Source organism: Agelaius tricolor, unplaced genomic scaffold, assembly GCF_023055355.1.
Source record: "Agelaius tricolor isolate 1412-34295 unplaced genomic scaffold, bAgeTri1.0.p SCAF_9, whole genome shotgun sequence".
Classification (NCBI taxonomy): Eukaryota; Metazoa; Chordata; class Aves; order Passeriformes; family Icteridae; genus Agelaius; species Agelaius tricolor.
This window is the reverse complement of record NW_027269269.1, coordinates 45,213,128-45,235,303: the sequence shown is the minus strand read 5'-3', so window position 1 is coordinate 45,235,303 and position 22,176 is coordinate 45,213,128. Positions and strand designations below refer to the sequence as shown.

Here is a 22,176-nt window from a genome sequence, read left to right as displayed (position 1 = left end):
AAAAAAAAACATGCACATTAAAAGCTGCAAACAGCCATGCTCTCTCCTTGGGAAACACTGTGAATCTGAATTTTAAATGGCTTTTAATGCGCAATTAAAATTCTGCAGTACCGTTCACCCTCCTCATGGTGATTCACTGAGCCATGCAACTCCTCTAGTATTTGTCAAAGCTTTCACTGACAAAAGCAGTTTTAAAACTGATCATATTATGTAAATAATTCCAGGGCAACGCACGAAAATTCACAGAGAAGTGAATGCCATATACAATAACCAGACCCTACCTCAAAAAGCTTAAAGTTATAATGAGCCTTTCATTGCATAAAATCACATGCATGCAATGCAAGACTGAACAGAAGTAGCTGTAAAGTAATAGGAAATGAGTGTCAGATGCCCACAGTCCATTACATCCTCTTTATTTTACATGGGAAGAGCTTTCTCACCAAGGACTGTCAGGTTTAACACAGTGTACATAATGAAGAATGAATATTTCATCTTAGATCTGGTTACAGAAATGCCTTTGCCGTTCTGCGTTCTCCACTGAATTCAGAACGACTCCTCAGATAGGGGCTGATTTCAGACAGAAACACCCTTCTCTACCAGATGTACCTCACAACTTGGTTAGAGTCCAGGAAGTGCTTAATTAGAGTTTCACTGTGGGATTAATGCTACCCGCCTGTTCCTTCAGTGGCTCATAATGCCACTACAAGGGAATCTCATCTTTTATTCGGAACCTTCTTGATACAGGAAATACAGCAGACCTTGAACCAATCTGACAGGACTATGCTATGCATAAAATAAAAAAATAGAATTTAAAAAAAAATCCTAAGTGTATTTTCAGCCTCTGTGCCTGGCCTAGCAAGGCTGCCTTCCCCCCAAGCCTTGCTGCTGTCACTGCCCCAGTGACGCGTGCATTTGAGATTTTCCATTCTGCCAAAGCGCCCACTTCGGAACGGGCGGTGCTGTCAACACCTCGGGTGGCCGTTCTGACTCAGGGGTATCCTTCTGTGGTCAACGCAATCCCCAAGAGGATTTATCCAGGCACTCGAGAGAGAGACAGTGCTTGGAAACAAGCGATTCCCGAGGCGCTGGACACGGAGAATGAAGGGGACGCCCCTCAACCCCGCCCCCTCAGCCCCACCGCCCGGGGGCGCGGCCTCGGGCGTGGCCCCGCCCCAACGCCCTCCCCCCCATTGGCCGGAAGAGGCGGAGCGGGTGGGGCGGCGGGACGCGATTGGTGGGGAGGGGAGAAGGCGGGGCTTCGGTTTCCTCGGCAACGGCGGCGGCGGCGCGCGGGCCCGGCGGGCGCCTCCCGGGCCCAGGTCGGTGCTGCGGCCGCGGGGACGCGGGGCCGCACCCGGGGAGGGGGGCCCGGGGCCGGCCTCCCCTGGGGACCCTGTGCCGGCCTTCCCGGGGACCCTCTGGGAGAGGGAGACCCTGTCCTGGCCTGGGAGAAGGGACCCGCGGCCGCTGCCGAGGCCCTGTGGTGCGGACGGAAGGGAGGGAAGGCCGGCCCGGGAGCTGCCAGGCCTTGTCCCGAATTGGGTCCTTGCACCCAGTGTGCCAGAGGCCGAGCCACGCACAGAGCCCAGGTATTTGATTTATTTCTGCTTCTGCGCAGAAAGGGGAACTGGGCGGCAAATCCAGCCCGGCCACTACCAAAGCTTTTCACTGTTTGTACATTTTAGCAAACAAAGGCGTTTATGTTCACTGACTGCATGTCACCTAGTTCTCTTATCAGCTGGTATCCTGCCTTCTGGTGGCTAGTGACTCTCTTGTTTCCCATGCTAATTAGCCCACATGCTCAGTCTTTCCCTTCTTTGGATCTTAGACCGTTGAAATATATCCAGCCCTAAACCTACACAAGGCAGTTCTACCGAAAAAATTCATTTGTTTTTCAAACACCTGGACATCGCTTAGAGCTTGTTTGTTGGTTGCTCTCTATTTCACTGATTAAATCTCCTGTGTTGTTGATTAGGTTTGAAAATAGACAAAGATCAGACATGAAAGAACATCCTTTCTTAAGAAAAAAGCTTAGAGAGTTTGCTGTTAAGCTCCTCGACCAGACTCTGGTTTAAATAATTTTCTGAGATGTCTGATGTATGCTGTATGTCACTGTAGGCAAAATATCAGCTGGCAAAAAAAAGGGAAAAATGGCACCTGTGTTAGCTGTAGCTGCTGTAACTCTTCACAGCTGAGAAAAAACATGAGAAAAGGGGCAGGGGAAGAAGTCAAGGGTGCATTTCTTTCCCTCTGTGTTCTTAAATAATGACTGTGCCAACTAGTAGGAAATTTTGATAGAAAAACATGTCTCTAATTAAAATATTTCTAGAAACTTTTGTGTATTTAAGATTTTGGATTTAAAAGTGAAGCCCTAGAAGTATTTTTAAGGCCTTGTATTTCCTTCTGTTTCATTTTAGGAGTGCCTACAACGTATTATTTGGCCCTCTAGAATGTATTTTTTTAACCCTCTATTTTTTTGTTCATCTATAATAGATGGATGAAGCTCTTGATTGGATAAGAAAGTAATGTGTGCTGGAGCAGGGTTTTGTCAGGTTAATTTGATAATAAGCAGCTTTAATCTGCTCTCTGATTTGTATATATGGATTAGAAAAGGAGTGGGGTGTAAAGCAAAGGGAGTTAGAATGAGAGACTTGCTATAACTAATGTTGGTTTTTTGGTAATAATTCTGTGGTTTTTGGTAACAATTCAACATTTTTTGGTAATATGGGTTGGTAATAATTCTGTGTAGCTGTAATGTAGATCATGCCCAGTCCTGAATCAAAATGCACAAGGGAAAGCTCTAAGAAAGATCTGTTTTTAAAAAGAAAAAATCATCCTTTAGCCAGAATGATTACTTGTGTGACTTTATTAAATGCAAAGTTTTGAAATTACTAAAAAGCAGTTAACCATCATTTTGTAGTCAGCTAGTAAAAGAGTGTGATCAAAGATTTGTTATTGATGGGTTTTTTTACCTTTCCCCCCTCCTTCTATGATTTCCTCAGCTTGCTACCTGAGTTATCCAGTGCAGTGTGTTTTTAATTTATTAAGAAAAAAACAGGCTTGGCCACTCCAGAAATCCTCTGACATAAATAAAATACTTTATTATTCAAGGCATCTCAAAGTTTTCAGTTGTCTGATTGCTGCAATTATTTCTGGTGGAATTCATTCAGGGCAGACAAGGGTTATCCTCTTTGCAGAGTGCATTTAGCCAGGTATTGCAGGGCAACACGTGATGTAATCTCCTTTGAATGTGCCACTGCCAGGTAACTTCAGCCACAGTCTGGGCAGCAGCAGAGGTTTGGCATCTCCCTAACGTGTGGGTGAATGTTTTGGTGTCTGTTAGATCTATTTAAATCAGTTTCTATTTGTGGTGAACAAAGAGTTCCTAATTTATACACGTCAGTATTGGCAAAATTTTGGCAAATTGAGAGTTTGAATTGAATCAACAGAGAGTGTTTTGTTTAATGCAGGGTTCAGTAAATTATGTAGCAGGTGCTGAAGAAGGGAAATACTGTTTTGTTGTCTGAATGGTGTACTGCTGACAATTTGAGGTAAAGATAATGACCCTCCTTTTGGTTTTGCTCACTTTGGTGGGAGCCCTGGTGGCGCTGCAGCCGTGCCCCTCTTTGGGCTGCTCAAAAGGTTTTTTGCCCAGTGAATCAAGGGCATTGTGTGATACAGACAGGGCTATAAACAGCCAGGCTACTTTGGTGTCCTGGCTGTAATCAGCTTACCCTCCATGTGCTTATGTGCAGCCCAGCCCCTGGGGCTGTGTTTGTGTAGGGTCCTGCTCACACCGTCCCTCCCAGGTGTGAGGCTGCTCGGGCCCATGCCCCCCTGGGTGCCAGCGCTGCCCTGCATGTAGCACTTTTCCAACAGCTCTGATTCCCTGAACAGCCTGTGGTCCCTGTGACTTCCAGCCACAGCCATGGGATTGTTTGACAAGCTGGCAGGATGGCTTGGCCTGAAGAAAAAGGAGGTTCACGTCTTGTGCCTTGGCTTGGACAACAGCGGCAAAACAACGATCATCAATAAACTTAAACCTTCAAATGTAAGTAGCCTGCATGGTTCACTGCTGGGGGTGTGTTTGATCTGGGTTTGCATGCTGTTACGAAGGATGTGCCCATGGAAAAGATGTGAAGAGCTTGTGATTTAGCACAGTGGAACAAATATATTTTAAGATTTTCCAGCTAACTAAAACTAAGGGTAAGCATTCACATGCACATTATTTTCCAGAAGAACCCCACTGTTAACATGGCACACTTTTGTTAAGATCACCCAACAAGGAAGGGTTTATGATGGCTGAAATCAGGATCTGGAAGAGCCACTTAAATCACTTAAATAATTGTCACAGGATTACAGTTACAAGTGATGTTGAACATTTAGGATTAATACAGTTGTACAACAACTTATCATGTTTATTTTAATTTCTTCCTGAAAAATAAGAGATAACAAAATAGGAAATAAAAAGAAGATGCACGTTTAAGGGTGACTTCACTATTTTTAAAGCAGAATAATTTTCAAAGTAAATGCCATTAATACTTGCGGTTCATTCGTCCAGTGAAAAGTGTTTGAGGCCACTAGGAATGCCTAATATTCTGAAAGTAGGATCCTTGTTTATAGATATGTGTATGGACTAGAAATAGACTAATTTTGATAGGCATGTTCAAAGCCAAAGGTTGTGCATCTTGGTTATTTGCATCTGGGAAACTGCTTTTTGCTATTTATATCAGGACACAGCTTTTTTATTATTATTATTATTACAAATTTTCGTTAAATTTTACCTGATGAGTCCACTGGGCATTGTTTAAAAAGTGTGACATAGTGGTGAGTCTGCTACTCTTCCATTCCTGGCAATTATTCTTCCACTGAAAATTGAGTAGATTTATAACAAAGACTATAAACTCCTTGCTATCTGCTGCCAGTTGTTTGGGAGAAAGGCTACAATGTGTACCAAGCAAATTGTACTTTATGTAATTACTGAGACCTTTTTTGTAGAGGGTTTTTATGTCATGCCTTAAACAGTAAAGGATTCCTAACTACAGTTGAACTCAAACTTGAAGATTTATCACAATAATGGGCATTAGAGAAGCTCTCAGTGGAATTACATGAGTAGAATAAATAGAATTTGTTTGTTATGAGAATTTATAGGAGGATAACTTGTATCCAACTTGCGTAAGTCCTGCCCTTGCAAGACCTGCCAAATAGTCTAGCATGCAACAAATGTCTTTAGATCAAAGTTAATAAAACTCTTTCTTTTTAGTAAGTTCAATGGACAGGTTATTTTGAGCTCTGGGTCAACTCAGTCTTCTTAGGAACTTCTGCTTTGCCCCAGGAGCAATATATTAGGGCCTGGCAAATCCAAATGTGTCCCCATCTGCCTGCAGTTGTTTCTGCTGGACCTGCCTATGGGTGGTGTTTGGAATAAGGGGCTCTAGGAGTCTGGGCAAGGATTGCATGTCACTTTCTCAGACGGCTCTGTAATCTATGGGATGTGACCTTTCTTCCTGCTCAATATCCATGCTTCTTAGAGGAGCTGTTCTTTTCCAGCAACTTGGCTGAGAGGTTCCTTGACCAGCTCAGTAGTAAATCAGTTATCAGACAGATCTCTTAATAGTGCTTTGTGTTTTGGCAATTCCAGTAGCGTTTACTCTATTCCCCAGAAAATACAAAACCCTTGATTCTGAAAAACTTTACTTTTCTGGGAACTTTCTTAATATTTCACAGTTTGGGGCAAAAATAGATCTGTAAGGTATTCATATTTTAAATATATTTCAGTATTTGCATTTTCTAATTTGATTGTAAAATCTGTGCTTTCCTTTCTTCAAAGGCTCAAACTCAGGACATCGTTCCAACAATAGGATTCAGTATAGAGAAATTCAAAACTTCAAGGTAGTACTTTCTTTCTTCATTAGCAGTAATGATTATTACACCATAGTTGGACTTCATGATCTCTTTCAGTGGGTTTGTAACTGAGTACCATGTGTAGTGGTGTAAAGATTTGACATTGCAGTTTGTTAAAATGTAGTACCCACGAGACCTAATCATGATCCAGGACTGAGTGTGTTAGAATATAATGTGTGTTTTGTGCTGCTATAAAAGTATTAATTTTTAAAGTTTTTTTAGTTTCTTTGTAGTAGCCTGTATAAACATCTGATCCCTATCTGTTGAGAGTTTCAGAATAGGGCACTGTTACAGACTGGAGGAGAGACAGCTGCTGAGGTGGCAGCCTAAATTCCACTCTCAATCTGGTAACCTAAATTAAGCACTCTCACTGGAGGTACTCTGAAAAGATTGCAGTGTAATCTCATTACATGCAAAAGGATGGCTACAGCTTTAGCAATGTGAAGGTGGCAGGTGCAAAGGCCAGGAAGCAGAGTAAGAAGTCATTAGTTGAGTGAAGACTAAGATTTAGATTAAAAGACTGTCGTGACACGAGGATATTTCAAGGAGGAGGCACCATTTTTTATTTTTTAGCCTTCACTGGATCTTTTAATTTGTGCAGTTAGTCTTCAGACCAAGCAGTGTGGCCTCACTGGGTGGGGGATCTGCAAGAAAATTGTTTATTCCTTGAGCTGATGTGTAAGACTGAGAGGTTTCATATTTCTCTAAGAGCTTCCACAACTGAGCTCTGTCCCAATAAAGTACATCAGACAAGTTTGGGACTTCACATGTGAGAATGTAAATTTATATTGCTTTTTTTTATTCTGATCCTGTAGTAGGAGAGATGATGACCTGTAAATATACCATGTAGAATGGTTAAAAAAAAAAAAAAAAAAAAAACAACCCCTAAAAATCCCACCCCAAAACCTCAAACTCTACAAACTCAAACTGACAAACCCACAACTCTGTGTCTGGACATGGAGTGGCAAGGATGTCTGGAGAGCTTCCTTTTCCTAACCTTCTTTTTTTTGGGGGCCTCCACTTGGAGAGCTACTTGGGCCTACCCAAAAAAGGAGAGCCTAGTTCTGAACTCGATGTTGCCTCTGTAAACTTTTCAGGAGCAGATGAGAACTTTTAGTAGTGTTCAGTAAGTTTCCTTGCTGTATGTAGTGTTTGGGTGAAATCTCACATCTGAACTCACCCATTTTACCGAAATGTACTCTTTTTTTTTTTTTTTTCTCTAAAGGTGGAATTTTATTTTTTTTAAAGCCTTTTATTTTGCCCACATTTATACCTGTCTAGGGACAGAATTTAAGACAGGCTATGGACTTTAAGTTGTGGTTCATCTGAATTTCATTTACTCATAAACAGTATTTGATATCAGCATGATATAGAGACTGAATGGGAGTTTATTTTGCATTTGATGTAACTTCAAATAATTGGTTTAGTTCTTTTATTCAAATAATAAACAGATTTCCCATTGTGAAATATTTCTGTAATAAGGCTGCAAAACTGAGTAGGATCATTTGAAGGCAGGTAGTGCAACCAGAGTTCATTTGGGAATTTTTCTCAGTTGATTGGAATTCAAACTGATCTGGGTTTTTTTTTTTTTTTTTTTTTTGGTCAGGGTAGCAAAGAAAATGGATGTGGTTTGGGTTTTGTTCTTTTTTCCTTGGCCTCATGCACTTCTTTTCTTTGCAGTTTGTCTTTCACAGTGTTTGATATGTCAGGTCAAGGGAAATACAGAGACCTCTGGGAGCACTACTACAAGTAAGCCTGTAATTTATTTTAAAGCATTGATGTTCATGTTAACTGTTGTGTAGGTTATTTAAACAGAGGTATAATATCTAGTGGTTAGAAATGATTCAGAGAAGGCTTATACCTGGTGTTTGACAGAAGGTTTACTCTGGATAAATAAAACTTTCTATTCTAACAAATGAAAATTTTTATCTGGTGTTACTCTGTGCTTTCGGGGACAACTTTGGGGAACATACTAGAGATGAGATTTAAATGTTAAAACCTGAAAACAAATCCTCTAAGAAAGCTCAAGATGAGTTAGGTTTTCAGCTATTCAGTTCTCCTGTAGGTCAACTATTTAAAACCTGCAAGATATTGGCTGACGGCTGAGATTTTTAGAGGTGAAGGAAATGAACCTCAGAGGATAAGGCATGTGTAACTAAGAACCTGAATGAACATTCTTAATGTCATTTATTAAACAGGATATTCTCTGTATTTATAACACTCTGGTATTGCCTTTTGGTAATAGATGGACACCATTCTCTGGTTAACCTTTATTTGCATTGTCTCATTGTTATTCTGCAATGCCTGATCCTGATAACACGAACAATACAAAACCATGCAGGAGTAGCTTGGAGAAGTAGAAGGGATAAATTCCAAAGATTATAATATTGATTAAATATTAATATCAGTTGTGGTAGAGCTTAAATTGTTTTTTAATTGAAGATTAATGCTTCCTCTCCTTCCTTTGCAAGTTGTTTTAGCATTGAAAACATTTGGCCAACAGATCTTCATTGTTCAAGAGTGTTAGATTTGCATTTCAGTAACTGATGCCCTCAGGCTGCTCTCAAAATGCTAGCAGAGTGCTTCATAAGCAAATAATTTTTGTGATTGCTGTATTTAATGCAGTAACTTATCCCTTGTGGGGCATAAATGGCTTTTTCATCTTAACAATAACTCCCTAACAGTAAGGGAGTGGTTTAGGTTATGCTGACAGTGAAATATGCACTTGTATCCTCCTCTGGTCCTGAACAAGTGCAGTAGGCATGTATTTAAGATTAACTTCTAAGAATAATATAAAAACAATAATTTCTGTTAATTAAATAAAATATTAATAAAATAATTACGTGTTGTTCAGTTTATAAAGTTAAGCAAGATTTAATTTTGCAGGAAATTAAATCTGGGCAAGTGTCAAAGTAGTTGCCTTGGAGTCCTTCAAGTCTGGACTTTTCTTCTCTTTAGCTTGAAAGTATCTTCTAGTTCATTCTCTAAGTACATTTATCTTAAATAATCCCCAAGTCATGCTGTGTCCCTATCCCTGATACTTCTTTGTCAAGTTCCTTTTTTGGTGGTAAATGCATGACAGTACTCTTCATTACTCTGGTAAAATACTCTGTGCTCATGAAAATTGCTTAGGCATTTCCAGCTAATATGCAAAAGCTTTATTTACTAAAGGTTCTGTACACCAGAAAAGAATGGACCTTCTCATACAATCGTGGGCTGCTCAGGTTATTTCTGGTTTCCAGCAGGTATAGATCTGTTTCTTATCAAAATACAAAGATAGATGGTGCTGGAGGGTAAAGAATGTATTCATACTGGTGTCTCAGAGAAACGTAAAATGAAGGAGAAGTGATTACATTAACATGGAAATATATTTCTGTGGGTGTTTACAACAGGTGAATTATGAATTGGTGAGATTTTATTTGGTTTTCAAAACAAGTTTCAATAAATGGAACATCAGGTCAAAATATCAGTAACAGCCTGAAATAATGACTTGAGTAGCTGCATTTATTTTATGACTATGGTCACACTACCAGCAAAATGTCCTAATGATTGAAATAGTTGAAAGTTTTTACCTGTTATTTAAAAAAATAAAGAAAGATCCATTTTATGCAGGATATGTTGTAAAGGTTAAAATAACCTGCATATGCTTAACTATGGACACAGGTTTTGTCTAAAAAATTATTTGACCTTTCTCTAAATAAACTTTAGTACAGGAAATACAGAATTTCTGTAAAGATCTGTCTTTATGTTTTTTTTTTTTTCCTGCCTGACTACAATGTCAAAATAGCAGTTGGTTACATTTTGAAGTTCAGTAAAACCAAGCTTTTCTAGAAGGTGTGTGGAGACTGAACCTTGTAGGGGCAGGTAACAGCCTCATGTCTAAAAAAATTATGCATGTTACCCAAAGATTGAATTTCAGAAATAAAAAAGGATTCAAATGTTAATGGTAAATAACAATGACAAAAATTAGAGGAAAAATCAGGTTTGTTTGGACTTTTTTCTTGGTGTTTCTTCTGAAGCCTTTTCTTATTCACAGAATATTCATTTCTTTGAGAACCTATAATTTGCCTCTTTGCTCTTTTTATGTTATGCAGAGAAGGCCAAGCCATTATTTTTGTCATTGATAGCAGTGACAAATTAAGAATGGTTGTGGCCAAAGAAGAACTTGACACCCTTCTGAATCATCCAGGTGAGGAGGCTTTTTTCCCATTCTGTGTCCATATTTGTCATGTTGCCTTAAGAAAAGCCCTTATCTGACACATTCTGACTACATTGCAAGTATTTTAACCTTTCATGAATATTAGCGCAATAATCTTCCAAAACACGTGGGTTGTTTTTTTTTACCTATTCACATTTGGAAATTGGTCACAATTCAGCTTTCTACACTGAGTTGGGTTGGTCTCTTATTAATCAATATAGATCAAAAGTTAGATTGTTTTGAGAAAGAATAGACTTTGAGTTGGAAGCTGGACAGGCTTCTTGTGATGACCAGCAGAGACAAAACTGTGTCTCCCTGTCTGTTTTTTCCATGAAGATAGCTAATTCCTTTAATGTAACATTTAACTTTCTTTTGTCATCCTCATTAAAATTTTTTATGCTTTAGCCAGAAATCCAAAGGGATAATTACACCAATCAGTTTCAATTCCCTATGGAAGAGCATATGAGAGGATCTGTGATCACGGTCTTGTTTTTAGGGGTTTGGTTGGGTTTTTTTTACATGAGACTGTACCTTAACTAAGTTCTGATATCAGTCAATTCTTTGCCCTTCCATGTATCCAACTTACTGGGACGTGTCTGTAAGCAATATGCAATTTTGACTTTCAGCACTTTTGCTCTGCCTAACCAGAATATTAAAACTACATCTAGGAAGTTTAAAAGTGAAATAATCCTATGATTCCTTAATTATTTGTTAAACTGATAGAGCCTTAACTTGTAAGATTCCCATGCTGAAAATAAGAAAGGAAAAGCTGACTTGTATTTCTAAGAAAAGCAATGTGTGATAGGGACAAATATGTTCCCATGATTTTATTTTCCATGAAGACTGTATACAACACTTTAATTCATCAACAAAGATGCTGGAGCTGACTGCTGGAGCTGACTGGACCTTCTTATTCTCATGCTCTCATTTCCCATTCAAGGGTATGGGCTACTTCAAATGTAGGCACTGAAAAGACAGTGTTACAAAAGTCACAGGGAGGATGAGGTGAGCCAAAGGCTGCAGGTGGATTACACAGAGGCCAGGGCACTTTGTACCAAGTCAGGAATTAACTGCAGCAGTAAAACCCAATTCTGTTAGTGGAGTGAACCACACAGGGCCAAGGGTGAGAGGTAAAGCTGCTGGAAGAAGTTACTGATTTAACAGAGGGCAGAAGAATAAAAATGTTTAGACAGAGTAGAAGCAACCTTAGGTGGGGCTTTTCATTTAGGCATTAATAGGTCACTAATGCTGGCCTAGCAGGTCAGTGCTGTTCAGTTGTTCATGAGTTTGTGTCTTCAAGTTCAGAAGACCAAAAGACCAGGCTCTGGCCACTGAGTGCAGTCCTGAGAGCCAGGAGACAGCAGTTGTGGATTTCTGCCATGGAGTGGCTTAGCTCCAACACAGCAACAGTGTCACTGATTTATCAGTTTTAATAAATCACATCTAAGAGAACCAAAGAGCTTAAAAAGTTCTTCTAGGATAATGTTCAATAAAAGTAGCTGTTGGGTGAATCAATATACAACTGGTTTGCAATATCAGTACTTTTATTTGTATTAGTGTTCTGTCTTTCTTGCTGCATACCCTACTTTCTCCCAGTCTCTGCTTCTGTTGGTGTCATCCTCCTGGAGTGGTTTAAATGCATGTATTTACCTACGTTTTAAATGGAATTGAATCAATTCCTGTCTCTGAAAATCTTAGCAATCCCACAGTAAAACAGTTCCCTGTCCTTTTGCCAAGCTTTGCCTGAGGGAAAGGGAAGGGAATGTGTCCTGTGAAGCATTAATGGGGTTAGAAGTTGTACTAGCTGGGACTCTTTTGTGAATCAGAGCTATAAATTATTTTTACTTACATTAATGGACAATGCACTCTTCAAATAACAGTTTGTTTAATGATAACTGTATCATATTTTGGTTTTTTACTCAAATTTCATTCTTCAGCACTTTGAAAGATGGTAGTCATAGATTACCTGGATTAGATGATGACTCTTGGGTCACTTCACCTCCAGCACATGCTTCAAAACTAAACTGAAATTCTTTGTGTAAAATTGCACATGACACATCTAGTGTCTGGAATATTTTTTAATGTGCTAATTCATAACCACTTGCAGCTAGAAAAAAATTGCTTTCCATTAGTAACTGTGAAAATTGTGGGAGGGAAATGATGCACATTAGGAAATAATATAAATTTCTGTGACCATTACTTTATTTAGCAAATATCTTTGGGTGTGCATTATGAGCCTGGGTGGGTAGGTTGTGCCCCTTTTTAATTGTTTAGGAAAACACTGGAAACTCCTTGATTAACTTGGCTGTTTGCATACGTGATGTTGGCTAATTTATGTGGTTTTAATTTACCCATAACCTGCAACCTGTGGCTACCGGGCTTCATTTAATTATACTGTAAATTACTGTAAAAATTTCAGTCAGGAGACTCAATAGCTGTTCAACTATGGAATCAAAACACGGATTTAATCATACTGTGCTTGTGTTTTGAGGCCTTTGACTTGTGTTTATGGACATCAGAGGACAAAAGAGCTCCAGGAAGGGTAAATAGTTTGTGAAAATTGTCAGTGTTTTGATCAGCACTTAGCATCTCTAAATGAATATGAGGAGGTAGTGTTATCTCCACTGATTCTGTAGAAAGGTTTAGTAGGAAGGTGGAAAAGAACATAATTAGGAAAGTTCAACCATTTCAGCACTGACAGTTTGTTGGGATTTTGGGGGGTTTTATCATCCTCCTGCCCATCAGCAGGGGCAGATGGCTTATGTTTTACATTTTAATATAAATCCTTACCTAGTTTCCTGTGTGAAATAACCTTTTCTTTTTACTGTTTTAAAAAGAGCCTGTGTAGCAATTTTCATTGAGGTGGTAGTGTGTAAGTTCTTTTCCTATCAAGCACTGATGGATAGACTAAAACCTAGATTTTCTCTAATTCTGGATATCATTCTTTGTATAAATAATATGAAAAACTTTGTGAGTTAGTCTTGGTGCTGGTAGTTTTCTTGGCAGTGTTACATCTGTAACTTTGAAGAGAATATGTTTTGTTTCCTTTCAATCACCATGTAGTCTTTTGGGGTAATCTGTAAGGTTTAAACTTGTCTTTGTGTAAGTATCCCAGAAATTGCCAGAGTACTTTGTTTGGTCTGTAGTTCTCACTGCTAGCTGAAAGAGGTTCTGGAGAAGTCCTTCTAGGCAAGGGAGAATAAAGGATGTCCACATGTGCATTTTTTCCCAGTTTTATGAATTCTGTGAAGTAATGGATGCTTTCCAGGACACTAAGATAATTCAGACTACCCTTCTCAGCTATTGTTGTGACATTATGAACGAACACAAATTATTTTTTCCGTCCATTTTATAAATCCAGTCCTTATTAAGCAGAGATGTGCAGTGTTTGTAGGCAGTGGTTTGATCTCTTGTTCCTCAGCTTCACCAGCAATTCCTATCTCCAGCTTGAAGTGTGGGTATAAGGTAGGGGGAGAGGGGGTGGAAGATTCCAAAGCCTGCAAGGAAGTTTGTAAACATTTTGGAAGCATGTTGCAGAGGCCAGGTGACCCAACAGTGTGTGCATCTTGGTAGGATACAACCTTCAGAGGATTGTAGCTACAGGTGAGCAGAATACCCTCCTGTGTTGTTTGTAGCTTGTTACGTGCAGAGATTAATGAGTGCTGCCTCGTGGCCTGAGAGTTCTGTCTCTGCTCATGCCTAGACATCAAGCACCGCCGGCTGCCTATTCTCTTCTTTGCTAACAAGATGGACCTCAGGGATGCAGTGTCATCTGTGAAAGTGTCTCAGCTGCTGTCCTTAGAAAACATCAAAGACAAGCCCTGGCATATCTGGTAAAGTTCTCTTTCTCTATCCTTTTATTGGCATTACTTTGTGCATTCCTATTTTAGCCATGTCGTGCCACTCGCTACTGTACAAAATAAATGGAGTAGATAAAAGACAGATTCCACACATGAAACACTAAATTTAAAACAGTAATATTAAAATACTTATGGTGAAACTTACTTTAAATGTATAATGCATTCATTTAGACTGTGTCACAGCAGAACTGTTAGCCAAGTAATGGAATGGAGGATTTCCAGTAAATCAGAAAGCAGGGTTGATATGAGAAGATCAGTTGACATTATATTTTGCTGGGAAATTGAGTGTGCCTGCTAGATTATCTTGCAGGTTTGAGAATATCAAAAATAAAACCTTTAGAGTTTTTTTCCACTCTGCAGATGCTTCAGTAAACTGTTGTTGAAAGGCCATTTAATAAACCGTTCTCTTCTGTATTCAGAGGGACACTGTACTCTTTGTACCCTTTCATGTTTGAGGGGATTTTTAGTTGTAGGAGCTACTCTTTTTTTCCTGAAGGATGTAAGCTTTATAGAAGTTAGAAGTGCTTTATAGAAGTTAGTTTTTTTTCCTGTTAAAGTCCTCAGCTGTTATAAATAAAAGCGAAATCAGCAGCTAAATGCTGCTGAAAGCTACAAGTTTCATTTTAGGCCCTTTCATGTTAAACTTGATTACCTGGACATTGTTTTTGTCCAGAAATCACACTCATGAATTCCCAAGCTTCTTGGAAGATCGTTTTATAGGGAACTGCAGTTACAGTCCAGATTCACTGCTGTGCTGGTTTTCATGAATTGAAGAATGAAGAGCATTTAAACAGTTATCCCCCAGTGATTCAGAAGGTGGATTTACACTGCTCTCAGTGTAGCAGAATGGTTTTATACATTAACAACCACTCCTGGAGTTGCTGTTACAATGAAGTGTGTACACACACATAATTCCTCCTTCTGGTACTCCAGCATTCTCACTGTGTGTAGGAACCGCATGGAGAACATTTGGGCTTGATCATCTTAAAGGTCTTTTCCAGCCTAAATGACTCCATGATTCATGGCTGCTGTTGGAGGGAGTAAACATCTTTCACAGCATTGTCTGAGGAGGGAGGTGCTGCAGAACAAGGTGTCTGCCTCATGTGGGAGCTCTCCCAGAGCCCCTTATATTCTAGGAATGATTCCTTGTGCCTTGAAACTGGAATTAAAAGAGATCATATCATGAAATGGTGTTTCCCTGTGGGGAAGGTACTCTATATTATTTGAGGAGCAGTCTTCTCCATAGAAAGAAAACTTAAGAAAACTACCTGATGCTACTTTGCAATTATGTAAATTACAAGTTTGGTGATGACTCAACTAAAACTGGTATTTTTACAATGTTTTTGAAATTTGATTTGTTTCTTTCAGTGCCAGTGATGCTCTTAAAGGAGAAGGATTACAAGAAGGTGTGGATTGGCTCCAAGGTATATCATATGTAATTCTCTTGCTGTATTTTCACTGTTTAACTCTTTCATTTTGTAAGGTTTTTTCTTTATTATTTTCTTTGTTTTCTTTATGTCCATTTCTGCTGTCAGATCAAATTACACAGTGAGTACTAAAGCTCTATCTCCTATTTGCCTTTCATTTACCTCCTTAATGTACACAAAACATCATGTGGGCTTCCCTGACCAGAGTATGTATTATGAAATACTAATACACACTCTTGCAAACAGTGTAGCACTTTCATTTAAACAATACCAGCTCCCACACTTCGATTTCTTATTGTGGTACTTCAGTTTCTTCTTTAATTTATTCTTAATGTCCTGTGCTTGTTTTACATAACTTAAAGTTATGTATCAAGAAATGGTGAAAGAAAATAAGCCAAGTACACAGACAAGTACACTGGTTTTAATTACACACCTTCAGCTCTTTAATCCAGAGCCAAAAGAAGAACTTCTTACACCATAACGATTATAGGACATGCAGACACTCATAACTGCATGGAAAATATCAGATCCAGCATGGATGATGTCTCACATCCAGCATCTTTAATTACAAACTTGATACAGATGTTGTGTAATTACAAACTCGGTCCAGATGTTGTGTCTCCTTCTGTTGTGTGTTGGTAAGGTTCTGGTCTCTCTTGTCCTCCTGCTCAATGTTTAGATTAGTGAAGTGTGGCATAGTTTTGGCAGGCTGGTCCCAGTTTTAGCTCCCTGGCTGGCGTTGCTTGTGCTGTGAAGTGCCGAATTCGGGTGGTGCTGCAGCACCCGCCTGTGCTGTGCCCTGGCGGCCGCCGGGTGTCAGCGCTGGCCCGGGGACAGAGCCCCTTCCACAAGGGTGGCAGCCAGCCCTGGCCCGGCCTAACCCATCCCCACTGCTCTGGGGACACCGGGCTGTCCTTTCGACTTAGACTCGTCCTGCTGCCTAGAAAAAGATTGTTTGTTTTACCTGGTTATTGTAGAGTACAAAACCATTCGGTGATGTTTTCAGAGGTAGGGCTGCTCGCCAGAAACAGTCTTTAGAAAGAGATTTACTGCCCTACAGAGGAGCAGTGATGTATCCTCCACCAGCTAAAATAATTCTGGGGTAGGGAACCAGGATTTTGGTATTGGGTTTCCTCCTCTCCTGTACCCTGTCATCATAGAGGCAGATTCCAAATCATAATTTTTCCTAATTTCAGGCACAGTTCTGGCTTAGTAAGGTTTTCTTGCTATGTTCAGTCTCCATTTCTCTTGGAAGAACCTTTAGAGTTTCAATCCAAATTTGGGGTTTTTACATAGCTTCATGCTACTTAAAAGGATCTCAAATGCTTGTGTAAATATTTCTGACAAAATATTTAACTTATATATGTAGATTTTTTTTTTTTTAAGCACAGCAAGCAGATGCTTCTGCTGTCACTCACATAGCTCTTACAGCTATTCATTTCTTATGGAGTGTTAAACTTCTTAATTTTCTGAGCTGAAAATCCTCATGAAGGGGCTCTATCTGAAAATTTCCTTTAAGTCCCTGGTTCAGTGAACCCAAAAGCTTAAGAGGGGTTGAGTTTAAATGGTACTGTTAACCTAAGCACATGTAGTTTGGCAATTATATGTTTAAAGGCTGAATACTTCGATATTTCAAGGACAAATTTTTACTCTTGATTCTCCTCATTCCTAGAGCACCAGATGGAAATATTTGGAACAACTCTGTAGTTATGGTAGTCCCTAAATCACAGCCTGAGGATGCCATAAAATTCAGAGGAGGAAATGACACCTGGTGAATGAGTGCAGAGTTCTTGTCAGCAGCCAAGCTTTTCTTAGTTACCCATTCCAGACCCCTTTCACAGTTGGGGTGGCAGGAGCAGAAAGTTTTGTGGGTTTTTTTCCCTAGTGAAGGCTGACTTTGCTATTTCCCTATTTTGTAATGGGATTGCTTTTGCAACAGCACATCCTCCATAGAGTAAAACAAACCTGTCTCACAGCGTTCCCCCTTAGTGGGAGAGATTGTGCTGATTTCCACATTTTGTAATGGGATGCTGGGTGCTTTTGGTAACCAAGAAAATGTTGGAAGTGAGTTGAGAAGTGGCAATCAGGCAGCAGCAATATGGAGAAGTGTGGCTACAGACTGCAAAGTTTTCATGTGAGTTATTAGAAACCAAACTTTAAATCTTTTGCTGTTGGGTAGTTCATGTTCAGTTAGGTGGAAGCCAAAATGCCTGCAAGGAATTGAAATGCATACTTCATAAAACAAACTTCCAGGTCTTATGGTCATCAAAGTGATCTTATAAGCCTGAAGAAGATAAAAATTGTATTAGATGTGAAGAGTCTCCCTGTTAAATATGCAAGATTTGGGGGAAACAACTTGGCTGTACAGGAATTTCAGAAGTGGATGAGAGAGCAAGTTAAAAAGAAATGCTTTGTTGTCTCCCATTCTTGCAACTACACCAAAATATCTAGATCTGTTTATGCTTTCAAAAAAACAAAATGCAGCAAGAATTCATCTTGTGCTAAGACCAGATGTTTCTTTTTATTAACAGGTCAGATGCAAGCAATGAAGACATGAGAGATAAATAAAGGATCTATGGGGTTCTTTTACACCTTTTGTCAGTAGGTGAAGAACAAGTTCCTTGGAAAGGAAGAATGATTTGAAGAAGATGAACAGTTCAGCTAAAATATCCTGTATTGACTTGTTTCAGTTTAGTATCTCTTCCAGGAAAACTGAATGTAGACAACCTAGCACCTCAGGTATGCACATTGATGAATTAAATTGAATCTTGTGACCAGAGAGCATATACAAAAAAAATATTTGTGTTAACAATAAACATCTGCATTCATTTGAGGTTGAGGTGGTAATTAGCCATCAGTAAATGCCCCTCTGTTTTTTGGGGGGACATGTTTTAAGCAAATGGGAATATTTATTTTCCAGAGAAAGAATAATCAGCACTTCCTGAAATCCATCTACATAAGAATACCTACTGATTTTAGATGCCCAGTTTTAGGCATTACTGCCATTTTTTTTATATTAAAGTTTAATGTTGGGTTTTTATTATCCATCTCTAATATACTTCTATAAGAGTACTTTGATTAAAGATATAAGGATTCAAGTGTTCAGTATATTTGTTATAGATGATTGCAGATGTTTTTAAGAAATTGCTTTTAATGAAATGTTACTAATTGTTTTTTGTGATTATACTATGGTTATATTTGCATTCCCATCAATAAAACTTCACATATATGACATGCCCTGATTGGGTTTTTAACTTCAATATGCTCATTAATGGTCTTTACATCCTAGAGATTTCTGGTTTTCTATTCATTTCATTTGGAATTTGTTTATCCATATTCATGTGGATATAGCACTGTATATATAATAAAATGGTATCTCTGTTGCCAAGGGGTTTTTTTATTAATTGCATATATTTTTTACACTACCTAATCCACTAGACCTCTCTTTCAGATACTTGAGGAGCATATGAATCCCAGGATGGGTCAGACTGGAAGGGCCCAACCTCCCTGCTCAGGCAGGACCATCCAGAGCACATGGCACAGGATTGCATCCAGGTGGTTCTGGAACATCCCCAGTGAGGGGGACTCCACAGCCTCTCTGGACAATCTGTTCCAATGCATGGTCACTGCACAGGAAAGTTCTTCTCAAGTCCAGGTGGAACTTCGTGTTGTTCAAAAACACAGTTAAGGGACAGCTCACTGGTTTACTAGATCATTATTATGAAATGTGTTATATACTTCTCTTGTGTATAAAGACTGTTTTACTTCTAAAAATAAATTTAATAAACTTTCTGTCTCCAAAGTATACCACAGGTAAAAAATTAAGAACTTTATTTTTGTTCTGCCACTTCAGGAAAGAGCAGACTGACCCTGGCAGTGCTGAAGTCTCCATTTAACTCAGTGATTACCTGATCCCTGTGGGACATGTAATATGCAGCTCTTGCAAAAGCTTTCCCCCATTAGCATATAAAACACATAAATGTTCTGTCAGCATGCCTTCTAGGCCTCACCTCATAGAGGAGTATTTGGAGCAAAGGGAGCTGAAATGGGAGAACTGTCATGTACTCTCAGATATTAAATAGTTAAATTTAACTCCCCTGCTTTGCCAAAAGAAAATCTCACTGTAAGAAATCTTTCTTACAGGATACTGTGGTTCTTACAGTTCAGTTTGTCATGGAAGTATTTTCATGTCCCTTTCTGTGGCACTGTTGGCCTTTTGTCAACGTTGAATCTAAGTGTCTATACAAAAATCAAATGCAAAGGAGGAACAGTAATATAACATTCTGAGAAGTTTTCCTCTGAATTGTGGGCAGATAATTTTGGGTGATAATTCGGCAGATAATTTTACTTTGCTTTGATTAATATAGTAATTAAAATAATGAGTTGGAAGGGACCTTAAAGATCACTGAGTTCCAGCCCCTGCCTTGCTTGGGCAAGGGACCAACCAGACCAGGTTGCTCAGAGCTCCATCCAGCCTGGCCTTGAACAATTCCAGGGGTGGGAACACTGCAAATTCCTTGGGCAATCACTGCCAGTGCCTCACCACGCTCTCCGTAAAGAATTTCTTCTCAATATCTAATCTGAAACTATTCTCTTGAAAGTAATACTTGCAAAACTGTTTTGCTGTGTGTTAGTATCTTGTAATTATTGTGGATCAGTTATATGTCTTATTTAAATGAAACATTTAGTTTTAAGTTAACAGTTTCTTTTCTACCAAAGAAAATTTAAGTTCTTACATAGAATCCATCTGCATTTCTGACTTTCTTGAATGGTATGGATCTTGATGGTTTTCTGATTGTTTTTGTTTGTTTATTTTAAATTACATAAAGTGCTATGTTTATCCTGTGGATTGCCTTTACTGTCATGGGAAGCTGTTTGAACTTACTGCTTTGTTCTTCCATCTGCAAATCCAAGGGAGATACTCTAAATTTTTTTCTCTCTCTCTAATTTGGTTAGGAAGTGCTTTTTGAAAACAGCAGTTAGTTTTCTACTTTTATTATTGTTCCCCTTCTTGATTTTTTTGGTGTTTGATTTTGTTCTGCAGTGAACAAACAGTTCTGTTCCTCCCCTAGGGGGCCACTGGTCTGAATGAAGACCTGTTGAAAGGAATGGAAATAGGAACAGTTCTATTAGAAAACTGCTGGATTTTTATTTCCCCCTCATTATTACTGCTTCAACCATTAGTTATGTCTTACTTTTGGAACATTTGTGATCATTCTGTGAACATAAAACCTCCTGAGGGCATCTCTGCATGTTCACCTCTCCTTCGCACCTTGGTGTACAGGCATAAGTCACTAACATCCACAGGTGCTGGAGCCCCGAGTTGCTCTAAAAATGTTGAATTTGGTACAAGGATCATATGTTGCACAAAATCCTCATGTATCTGCGCAAAAAGGCTGCTTTGGAGTTGGTTTTTGTGGCTGTCAGACTTCCATGCTATTCTCCCATTACATTTAGGATGTTAAAGTAATGAATGAGTTCTCCCTGGGTGCTCCAAGACAGTTTGCATTGACAAGTTCTTTGTGCCTGAGGAACAAAGCAGACAAGGGAATATTCCTTTTTTTGATCCATGTTACTGTAGGTGCGTGCATTATGTGATAACTTGAAGGGCAGTAGAGTGACCAAAAGTGACTCAGGGAATTTGGTCTTTACACCCCACTCAGTGTTTTGTGCTGTTGCTTCCATGAATGCTGCCCACTACATATTTATTAATTTCCTTTAAATGTGCCTGGTCAGGCTTAAGACTAGCATTTTCAGCTGAAACATGGTGCAGTTGTTTTCACATACAAAGTGTTGCCTTCTAGGTCTCTTTACTGAGGAGGGGGCTATCAGGTAAATGTGTAAATCCTGATTTTCCTAGCTATGCCTCTCTAGTACTGAGAGCACCAGTCCATGGGAACCTTGTGTTTAACTACTGCTTGCAGCTGTGCTGAGAGCCTGCGTGGCCTCAACACTCCTGGGCAATTTCACATGAAGCAAGTGCAGCTCTAAGTGTGAGGATGTAAATGTAATGGAGCCTCCTTTTAATCTCAGCCCTCTAACTGTAATTTCCTTGGGGTGTTTTATTTACTAATACGAAAGATAAGCTGCTATAAAAGACCAGACATAACAGCTCAGCTTAGTTGTCTGCAGACAGGAATTCTGATGTGGTAATACGTGGAATGGTAACGTTGCACTTCAGAGCTTCTGTAAAACAGCTGTGCAACTGTTTTGGAAAGCAGCTTACCTCTTAGGAGCTTTAAGTAGGAAATATCATTTTGTTGGTAATAAGAAGTAAAAGTAATGCTGATTCAAAATGCTTGTCCTTAAAAGCAAATATGTATTAAGCCAAGAAATGGTGTTTAATCTCAAATGGGGTGGGGCTGGGGGGAATTTTTGTTTGTTTTCCTTAAGTTTTACTTGGTTGGAAAACTCTTTTTATGATTAATTCCTGTCATCCATTTATTTTGTTCTTTCTGGCCTGCCTCATTCCTGTTTTACAGAAATCCTTACAAATCTTGATCCTCAACTTTTTAGTCTACTTCTTTTAAATTTAGCTGAGTATTCTGCTAGTGAAACTTTGCAGCTCCCTTCCCTGTTGTTTTGGTTTTGGGTGGATTTTTTTGATTAACAAAATAGATAATGAGAGAAGGTCACAGAAAACAGCACTAAAAAGGCAAAAAACAGTACTACCAAGAAAGTCTCCAACTCTTCTCTTTCAGAAGGGTCAGGAAACTTTGCTTTCAAAGGTTAATTTTATATGCCCTGATCCTTTTATATTTTTCACTGCTTAAATTTAAAAATGCAC

At 39.1% G+C, this 22,176-nt stretch overlaps 1 protein-coding gene across 4 annotated transcripts; it reads left to right on the top strand.

Moving 5' to 3' along the window:
- The first annotated feature begins 1,249 nt into the window (after window positions 1-1,249).
- Window positions 1,250-20,236, top strand: ARL6 (ARF like GTPase 6). 4 transcript variants are annotated; one of them, XM_071433796.1, is made up of 8 exons: window positions 1,250-1,319; window positions 3,898-4,051; window positions 5,831-5,892; window positions 7,585-7,653; window positions 9,999-10,093; window positions 13,806-13,935; window positions 15,331-15,386; window positions 17,921-20,236. In XM_071433796.1, the coding sequence occupies exons 2-8, from the start codon at window positions 3,929-3,931 to the stop codon at window positions 17,944-17,946; spliced, it is 561 nt and encodes a 186-aa protein (XP_071289897.1). In that variant the 5' UTR covers window positions 1,250-1,319; window positions 3,898-3,928; the 3' UTR covers window positions 17,947-20,236. The 4 variants fall into 4 exon arrangements, with proteins under 4 accessions (XP_071289897.1, XP_071289895.1, XP_071289894.1 ...); XM_071433794.1 differs by having other exon boundaries at window positions 1,253-1,589; window positions 3,921-4,051; XM_071433793.1 differs by having other exon boundaries at window positions 1,253-1,589.
- The last annotated feature ends 1,940 nt before the right edge of the window (window positions 20,237-22,176 follow it).

Coding starts and splice junctions, on each gene's coding strand:
- ARL6 (XM_071433796.1), top strand. CDS start 3,929: ATGGGATTGTTTGACAAGCTGGCAGGATGGCTTGGCCTGAAGAAAAAG. Junction 5,893..7,584: donor GAGAAATTCAAAACTTCAAG/GTAGTACTTTCT, acceptor TTTTCTTTGCAG/TTTGTCTTTCACAGTGTTTG. Junction 7,654..9,998: donor CTCTGGGAGCACTACTACAA/GTAAGCCTGTAA, acceptor TATGTTATGCAG/AGAAGGCCAAGCCATTATTT.